At 45.2% G+C, this 10,070-nt stretch overlaps 1 protein-coding gene across 1 annotated transcript; it reads right to left on the reverse strand.

Moving 5' to 3' along the window:
- Nucleotides 1-341: 341 nt before the first annotated feature.
- LOC103698493 lies at nt 342-5,959 on the reverse strand. The gene is made up of 4 exons (XM_039123489.1): nt 5,573-5,959; nt 1,291-1,382; nt 944-1,030; nt 342-841 (listed from the first exon to the last, which is right to left on the reverse strand). Exons 1-4 carry the CDS (start codon nt 5,733-5,735, stop codon nt 830-832), a joined length of 354 nt encoding a protein of 117 aa, XP_038979417.1. The 5' UTR covers nt 5,736-5,959; the 3' UTR covers nt 342-829.
- Nucleotides 5,960-10,070: the final 4,111 nt, after the last annotated feature.

A 10,070-nucleotide genomic window follows, 5' to 3' on the forward strand; every position in this document is an offset into this window, starting at 1 on the left:
TAACATTTTTACATAGTGTCAAGCACTGTCTTGAAAGAGCCATATGGCAATAGATGATGATATATGCTTGAAAGCCAGAAGCAGTTAAAGCTGGGTGAGGGGGCACAAAGCAACATCCTATAGATAGTGCAAAAAGTGACGTAGAATTTGCCTTAAGATACACTAGTGCAATAGATTATTTTTGGTGCAAGGAGTTGGAAGCTTTAAGAATTTGAGGAGAAGTAGAATAAAGATAGCAAAGCAAATTGATATCTAGGTCGACAATTCTGCTTCCTACACACAAGTGCAAACACAAATTAATTATAGAAGTATATACCAAGAACTTGAGAGCACACATTTTGTGATCTGTCTACAAAAGAAGCATGATCTTACTGCATTTTTTTAGTGACTGATGCCTTGAAAAACTACATGTTGCATCTATGGAGCATGGCCAATTTTGTATCAACTAGCATGCATAACATTTAAAGTATTTTTAAAAGTTTCAATCAAGCCCACAACGAATCTAGTGAATATGAACCATTCAAAATTCAGATGGCATGCTTGTTGATCCAAAAATGTACTAGTAACCAGTTTTAAGTAGGCATATGAATAGCAAACATGGATGTGTAAGAATATAGAAAATATGTCAAATTCCAAGTGAAACTTTTAATTTCTGAAATGGAACAAGGACCAATAATAACCATTTGAAGCAGTACCTATAATTAAAAGCAGGAAAGAACCAGTGCAAGAAATTTGCTACCAAACCCACAGTAGCAATATCTATGGTGCCAGTATCCGTCAAGTGAGTATGTTGAACCCGGACATTAACATAATTAAGCCCTTGCATAGCTCAGAAGACAACCTACAATATTAGATAATTCTCAGTACTCAATATTGAGAGGGAGAAAAATTATTCAAAGTTTAATATCTCATAACTTCAGGAAAGTACAGTTTGGTTCACAACCTTTATGGCAACCTTTTCGCCATGATGAGTTTTAGCAGCAATGAACTTGTGCAAGAGAAGCACTTGCCAGTGGAATTGGATCAAATTCTGCAAAAATCTGAGCATTCATAATTGTTTAATCAATAGAGGAGTACTTCATAGGTACTGTGAAATGAATGGCCTTAAAACATGCACATAGATTAAATGAAGAAGGCCTTTGCTATTAAATAAATTGTAAAGAAGAGCACAAGAAGGCTTACCTTCCAGCAACATTCATTATTTCAGCACAAATAGATAATAAAGAATAATATACTTTTCTCTAGTTTTTTGCAAGATAAACTTGAAAAAGGAAATGTAACTGAACGGACTTTCTCTGGTGGCTCCCCAAGCTCTTTCACAAATACACTTCGCACTTGATCACAAGAGGAAACTGTACATATTCTTGAGGAACTACATATTCCTATAACAAAGTAAATTATCCATTAAAAAGATAAAAATGATATGGATAAAAACAAGTATCAAAGAACAATAGCTACATTTCAACTGAGATTTTCTCCTAACTAATTGTACTTTTTTTTTTTAGTGAAAAGCTAACAGCATAAGATAAAAACAAACTATATATTATTATTAAAAAGTAAAATTTTCCATTTAAAGAAAAAGATTGACGGTTAATTGAATTTTCAATGAAAATTTCCTACATTTGAAATGAAGTATTCCTCTAAATAATTGTACAATTCTTTTAGTAAAATGCCAACAGCATAAAAACATAAAGGCACCGCATATCTCTAACTCCAAAAGGATATTATAAAATGCCGCATAAGGTGGTCGTGGATTTTTCTGTTTATTAGGTGGGGGACGGGTGGTATGACTCCAGGCCCATGCCTATAGATAATCAAAAGAACCTCTTTCAAAGAGCAAGAAGAAGTGTAAAAGGTGCAACTACCCTATAAAACAACCCAAGATGGTCTTCATCCTCATCCAGAAACTAATGAAATTATCTGATTTGTGAAATGATTTTCTGATTACTCCCAGAATTTTGCATCTGAAGTTTATCCAAACTTCATAAAAATTACAATTTTATGAAACTTTGTGGTGACTTCTAGAAATACAAAAATGTCATGAAAATCTTTCAGTATCTCCTATTCACCTAGAAGAATTTAGTAGAATCTAGTGCTCTATTCATCCACTTTTAATTGTTCAATATGTTTTTGAGTATTACTTGGCAAAATAATCCCAAATTTGCTAATATGCTTTTACTTTTTTCAGAAAAAATTCACCTCTTTCACTCCCTTGATCATGGAAATATAACAAGAACGAAGACCAACTCTATCTTCCTACCTTCATACCCACTATAGAAAATAATCATATGGAATCTCTAGCAACACTATATGGACGCCATGTGTCTTTTGTATCCTTTTCACACCTATGTAAACAACTAAATTGATTATGTGATATTATCAAAAAAAGGCAAAACTGGACCTTTGATGAATCTAACCCTTATAGCAGGAATCATGCATTTAAAATAGCAGACCTGCTTCATATAATCCCCTTGGAAACTCATCCTCGCGCTCTCTTTCTAAGTGTTTTCCTATTTCAAAATAGTTTAGAGGCCTACTTCCCTATACCCAAACATGAATCAGCTCCTGCTCCTGCAGCCACTTCTAGTAAGCAAGATCTAACCTCTTCAAGATGCTGGTGTTGCTTCTGCTTTTAAAAAGTTTTTTTCATGAAAGGAGAAGATATGAAGTAGGTTTTCAAGCTTCTCCTAAAAGCAGTTTTTCTTGACTTATTCTCCTTGTAGAAGCAATTTTCAGATATTGTTACCCAACACATATTTTCTACAAAGCATTTTTTTGTCTTAAAAGTTACAAAAGCACTCTTTTTAGGCAACAAGAATCATGTCCTAGGTCATTATTAATCCTTATGGAAGCTTATATAATTGAAGGAAGATAATTTCTTATAGTCCCATTAAGACATGGAGCTAAATCAACAGATATCTGTCCAGTTACTATTTCAGCATCCTCAAACTGAGTGATCAAATAATCAACCAACTTTCATCCAGATTTTTTAGGTCAAGAAGGGATAATATCGACATGGAACATTGGAAGCCAATTATTGACCTAACATTTAGTTATTTATTGTTGAAATTGAATATTTTAATATAACAAAATATAAAACTAAAATATGAGATACTTGATCTTAAACTTCATACATTTTAATCATTAAGTCACATAACGGATATTACATCTCAAAACTAATTCAGATTAAAACTCATAAAACAGTAGTCAATAAAACCCCCCAAAAATAAATAACTTTCCTATGCTCAACTCTTATGCATAAGATTGTTTTCAGTACTCTTAATGCTCTCTTATTTTACATGTTCTCATTCTCCCTCTTTAACGCTCAGTTTTTTGCACAATATCATTCCTAATCCAGAAATTTTCAGCGAATATACCAGATATTTATGCAGTAAAAGGCACAGATTTTAATTTAGCCCTCCAACAGTCCAAACAAAATGATATTTGGGGAGAAAGAAGGCACCCTGATCCAACTGATTTATTTTTTTGAGATTTCACTAGTTGACTTCTCCAGTTCCTTGGTTGTTGACCAATGAAATTCAAGGTTCATAATTTTGTGACCCGAGACGGCATGTTCTTCTAGTGTTTCAAGAGGTTCATAATTTCAGGACACTAGATGACATGCTTTTCCAATGTTTCATGAAATGCATTAGAAAAATTTATATTGTACAGAATAATATGGTCTAATTTGAAACATACCAATTGACCAATATGTTGACCAAGCTTGATGTAAATTCCTCCATTATGGAAGCATAACTCTTGAAGCCTATAAGCAAACCGATTATGGACTTCATGCTTGGCTCTCAACCATTCAATATTTCCTTCTTTAAGCCCCCATAATGATTAATGAATACTGATAGTCTGAAATGGAAAAAAAGGCAGCAAGGCAGGGCACGAATGAAAGATGGAGAGGTGATACAAACATTTTTTCTTAATAAATATCACAAAACACTAGCATCAATTTCTAACAAGCAACATCATAGGGCATTCACATTCAATGATAAATTTTTTTGGTGAACAATGAAAATTCACCTAGTGCAAGGCAACATATGTGGTTATACCAGATGTACAAGCGAAAGGGCTATATTGATTCTTTAAAATCATGTTTAGAATGAATGTGGTCAGGAATGGGCTCATAAGGGTAAATATTATAACATTTAAGAACCAGTTTTGGTATTAGGGGTCACATATTCAAAATAACATGTTAAATCTACAATTCTCACTTAAACATCAACTAGCTTTTGGGAAGATTATTAGAACTATAATAGCAGTGAAGCATGGCCCTAGAATTTAATTAATTGTGGCTATGAATTGAAACCTCAAAAAAGAAACCCAAAAAGATGCAGCAAATCTTACCTACTACAGCATGAGCACTACACATGGTAGTAATGCTATAGTAATCTAATCTCTCTCTCTCAAACCTACTTCAAACATCAAACATATAGTTTAAGTCTAATAGATGCAAAGTTCAAAAATAAAAAGCAATTAAAGCATCTAAATTACTGCCACTGCATGCACTTTCTCCTGGACAAAGATGATTCTCCATAGTGTAAGTATAAACCCTCATCTCATATCTGCTAAGAGGGTATGTCTTTTCCAATATATCTAGCATTGGCCTTGCTTAACATTATTATATATAAAAAAGGGGTTATTTCTTTTCGTGAAAAAGGGGAGGGGGTTCGTTTAGACCTCACTACATTTGAAACGGCAGAAATTTGTCGACTTCAGATACATGAAAAATTACATGTCAGCCAAATATTGTTATTTGTATGAAGATTTTCATTTGAATAATATCATAGCATCGTCACATTACTGTTAACAGCTATACAATTGAAATTAATTACAAGATTACTAAATGTACTGTTTAACTGAATAAAATATGATTGTCAAATTTTAACTATGTAAAGGCCCTATATGATCATTATAAAAGTTTTTGGAAAGTTTTGGGTTATGTTTGTACTTATGCGAAAGAGACATAATGAAACTCATTTCTTTTCTTTTCCTTTATTTTCTAATTTTACTTTTTATTTTATATTTTATTTTATAGTTATTAATTATTTCTTGTTTGGGGGTTTATTGTCACGAAGAATGTAACGTTTCCCGCACTATCATAGTTATGTTGTTACCCAATCAAAACCAGGAGAGAGAAATGTTCAAGAGTAGCAACAAAAAGACTAAATAAGTTTCAAGCAAGAATGCTGACAAGTGAATAGGCTATAGTTTTCAGCTCATTCAATTAACTATCCAGGTTAATTCTCATTTTAAAATAGGATTTTCAAGGAGTCCAAAGGTCATCAACGAACGTTGCGTGAGGCATGCTTCCATATTCACGTGCATGAAATAAAGATCTTAGTCAAGTGTTACGGATCAGAAGATTTTCCAAAGCTTTTAGGTTTGGAAGCAGAGCCATAGATGAGCCCCCAAAAGTTGAGGGTTTCGGATAGAAGACCCTCAAACCTAAATCACGAAAAAGGAACTGAAACTTGGCATAAAGAGGTAGAAAACCCTAAAGTTTAAATCAATACGAAAAGAAAAGGAAAAAAAAGAAAAGGGAGAAGAAGAGCAGACTTACCGAAGGCCATGGTAGCAGCGGTGATGGAGTCGCGGATGAGGCGAAGGGAAACCATAGTGCCAATCTTGAAATTGCTTGAGGGATCGTCGGAGGTAGCGATGGCTGCGGCCCCTGCTCCGCCAAGAAGCGTGAGGGCAGCCAGCTTCGCCCCAGCATGCCACATAATAGCCCTTATATGGCACACCCGTCGTGGGATCGCAGCTCCGGCGAGCGAGGAGACGAGGAAAAAAAAGGGATGGGTATAGGCCAAGGCCTTCCGTTCCTTTCCTTTTGAGGTGAAGGGGAACGATAGTGCAAATCTTGAAAGTGCTTGAGGGATCGTCAGAGGTAGCGATGGCTGCGGCCCCCGCTCCGCCAAGAAGGGTGAGAGCAGCGAGCTTCGCCCCAGCACGCCACATAATGGCCCTTATATGGCGCACCCGTCGTGGGATCGTAGCTCCGGCGTGCGAGGTTTATTTGCATATTTATTTTATTATTTTATTTCTGGACTTATTTACATTTTAGGACTTATTTATGAGTTATTTGTGTTATTTATAAATTTATTATGATTTATTTCTGTTACGGGAAAACTTAGCCACCATGCCCCACGTGACCGGCACGCGCGCCCAGGAAGACTACGGCAGCTCCTTGATCCAGCAATCCAACCCCGAGTCGGACATCTTCGGCTCCACAGCCCGACCCCGAGTCGGCAGCCCCTTGATCCAGCAATCCGACCCCGAGTCGGACATCTTCGGCTCCGCAGCCCGACCCCGAGTCGGCTGCCCCTTGATCCAGCAATCCGACCCCGAGTCGGACATCTTCGTCTCCGCAGCCCGACCCCGAGTCGGACATCTCTCGACAACGACAGGCTATTCCCCAGAGGCACGCCGCAGCCTCCTGCTCCACTACTCCCTGCAACGGTTGTATCTGGCGCTGCTCCACGATCCCCTGTAACAGCCGTACAAGGCGGAGCTCCACTACGCCCTGTCATGGCCGTACCCAGCGCTGCCCCACGACGCCCTGTAACGGCCATGTCAGTGGCAGCTCCATCGTGCCCCACGATGACGAACCCCCCTGAAAGACCCCCCAGCCTGGTATATATGCGGCTGGGGGGAGGGGGGGTAAGCGAGAACTTCCAGAGCATTCTCTTACTTGCTACTATTATCTCTCCTTCTCCTCCAATCTCCTCTGACTTGATCGTCGGAGGGCCCCCACTGCCCCAGTGGTGGTGCGAGGCTTGCTTGCAGGTTTCCCGGTGGAAGGTGGAGCGCAATCAACACCAACCAAGGCAACTCAAACGGAACCCCGTTCACACCGCTGTGCCAATCGTTCTCGGTTTGAACCACCAGCAACAGTTGGCGCTAGAGGAAGGGCACCGAATCTCAGAGCGATCGTAATGGCACGGCGAGGTGGTCGTGGAGCTTCCAATGCCTCCGGCCGCGGGGCCTCTCGCGCCTCCGGCCGGGAGGCCGCTGCGTCTCCAACACATTCTCAGCAACACTCCACCACTCCACCTCCCATTCAGATGGTCGAAGCCGCTCAGTTCGACCAGTTAGCCCAGCAGGTTCGCACCCTCGCGGAGGCAGTGCAGAACCTGCAGGGTGTGATGTCTCGGGCGCCGCAGCGGGCCCAGGAGCCGCTGCTCCCTGAGCGCTCACCTGTCCTCCTCAACCCGCGCTCCTTCCTCTCCCATGGGGAGGAGCGCCGGCGCGAGGAAGATTCTCGAGCACGGTAGCAGACTAGCCTGAAGCCCCGACCGGTCGCCTCGGCTTGCGCCAGCCTTGGCCGACCAACGAGCGGAATTTCCCGAGGCTCGGCCCTCGGATGCCAGGCTAACCCGATGATCATCCCGGGAGCAGACTAGCCTGAAGCCTCGACCGGTCGCCTCGGCTTGCGCCAGCCTTGGCCGACCAACGAGCGGAATTTTCTGAGGCCTAACCCTCGGATGCCTGGCTTAGCGCCGGAAGAAGTTCCTGAGGCCTAACCCTCGGATGCCTGGCCTAGCGCCGGAAGAAGTTCCTGAGGCCTAACCCTCGGATGCCTGGCCTAGCGCCGGAAGAATTCCCTGAGGCCTAACCCTCGGATGCCTGGCTTAGCGCCCGAAGAATTTCCTGAGCCCTAACCCTCGGATGCCTGGCTTAGCGCCGGAAGAAGTTCCTGAGGCCTAACCCTCGGACGCCTGGCTTAGCGCCGGAAGAAGTTCCTGAGGCCTAACCCTCGGATGCCTGGCCTAGCGCCAGAAGAATTTCCTGAGGCCTAACCCTCGGATGCCTGGCTTAGCGCCGGAAGAAGTTCCTGAGGCCTAACCCTCGGATGCCAGGCTTAGCGCCAGAAGAAGCTCCTGAGGCCTAACCCTCGGATGCCTGGCTTAGCGCCGGAAGAATTTCCTGAGGCCTAACCCTCAGATACCTGGCCTAGCGCCAGAAGAATTTCAAGAGTCGGGAGTCAGCGAGACGCTACCAAGAGTTAAAAAGAAGAAGGACGAAAGTGAAATGAAGAAACTCTATTTGCATTAACTTTCATTGTTTCAGGGCCGAGACCCATACAACTTGGCAAAACGCCAACACACAAAGAAAAGAACAAAAACACAGAAGGTCAGCTTGGAGGAACCCCCGGGTCGGGAACGCCGGGCACGTCCGCAGGGGGTAGGGAGGCGGTTGCAGAATCAGCAGGCAATGGCGCCGGAGAGGAGTCTAGAAGAGAGATCCCACTCAGGTCAATTTCGGGGTATTTAGCCGACACCCTTGTCAGGCCTTCCTCGAAGCCTAAGATAAAGGAGTCGGACCCCGCGTCCGACATGTCACGGACGAACTCGTCAGACTGACGATAGGCCTGTACCGCCTCCGACATATCACGGGTGAACTCGGCGGACTGACGATAGGCCTGTACCGCCAGACGCCCGATTTCCGCGCTCTTCTCGGCCAGCGCCGCCTTTGCTCGCTCCGTAATCTGAGCTTTTGCCTCCATGACCTTCGCCACAATCCGGTCGTCCGCCTCGGAGGAGACCCTCAGCAGATCAGCCCGAGCCTCCTTGTGCTTCGCCTCGGCAGCAATGCGGGCAGCCTCGGCCTCCTCCAAGCGCGAACGAAGCTCCTGGTCGCTCGCGCGGGACTCCTCCAAGACCGACTCCAATTCGCCCAGCTTGGCTTCAAGAGACCGGGTTCGGTTGCGGGCGTTGTCGGCTGACCGCTGGGCCTTCTCCCACTTCTCCCAGAAGTCGGCAGCCTTCCGGGACTGCTGTTCGGCCCGCTCCTCCGCCTTCCTGATCTCGCTTTCGAGATCCGAGGCAACCTTGAGTTGCTCCTGAGCCTCCAACAGTTGCCTCTCGAGGGCGACGAAGCCGAGTGCCCGCTCTTCGGCCACCTGGAGCCTCGTCTCGAGGTTCCTGGTCGTCCTCCCCGCCGCAGCCTGGCCTCCCTCCTCTACTGCTTTCAGACGGCTCTCGGCCCTCGCCAGGAGCCTCGCCTGTTCCTCGTGGCTCTCCTCCAGACGAATCATGTACTGGGCGAGCTAAAAGATAGGAAAAATGAGAGCGTCAGACGGGGATCAATAGAACTTATAAGTGGCGGAAGCGACCAAAAGAACACTCACCGACATAAGACAGACGCAGCTGGCAGCCCCGACGTCAGGGATCCTCATCTGCCGGACCTGCCTACGGTCCTTCTCCAGCAGCACCGTCTCGATGAGGTTTCGGGCGCCGGCGAAAGTGAAGGCCGACCCCGACTTCGCCCCGGAGCCGGACAGTGGTTCTACAGCCTTACCCTTACCCATCGCTTGGGGAAGAGTCATGCTGACCGTGCTCGGGGCGGGGGCCGCTCCAGGAATCGACAGGGTCCCGCTTGGCCGGGGCCTCGGCGCGCCCCTCCTTCTCGTGTCATCCGAAGCCGACCGAGTCGAAGGTCGGGTTGGGGACCGATCGCGTCCAACCCGGCCGTCTCGGGCACGCTCGGATGACACCTCCGGAATAACGGTAGTCTCATCACCGGAGGGCTGATACAGCGCCAACTGTCGGTCCGAGCCCGCGGCGTCCCCCTGATCGGTGGGTCCGGACCCGTCTGTCGGCGTCGGAGTCGCCTGCTGGCGGGACTTCTTCGCCGGTGGGACCCCGCTCGGAGGAGTCCGTTTCTTCCTCCGGACCGCTTCCAGTAGGGACGTCCTACCAACAGCCATCGCCTTGTCCGACCGCATGACGTCGTCGATTTCTGCAAAAAGGACGAGATGGTCGGAGACTGAGAAGCTGATGGAAAGAAGAAACGAAAGAGGAGAAAAAAAGCTAAAAAAGAAGTGGTGGCGGGCTCACGGTCAGCGGGGACCGAGCTCAGGCCGACGTTCACCAAGGTGTCCTCAGAAATAAGGCGAGACACCGGGGGGAGCCGGCCCTCGGCAACCAACCCCTTCAAGACGGCGACGCCATCGGATTCCTCCCTCGACAACCTCGACAGGCCGATCGGGGACTTCATCGGCGTCTCCCAGGTGGCCCTGATTCCCCAAGAGGGATCTACGTCAATGAAAAAGAAAC

The sequence above is a fragment of the Phoenix dactylifera genome, unplaced genomic scaffold, assembly GCF_009389715.1.
Source record: "Phoenix dactylifera cultivar Barhee BC4 unplaced genomic scaffold, palm_55x_up_171113_PBpolish2nd_filt_p 002935F, whole genome shotgun sequence".
Classification (NCBI taxonomy): Eukaryota; Viridiplantae; Streptophyta; class Magnoliopsida; order Arecales; family Arecaceae; genus Phoenix; species Phoenix dactylifera.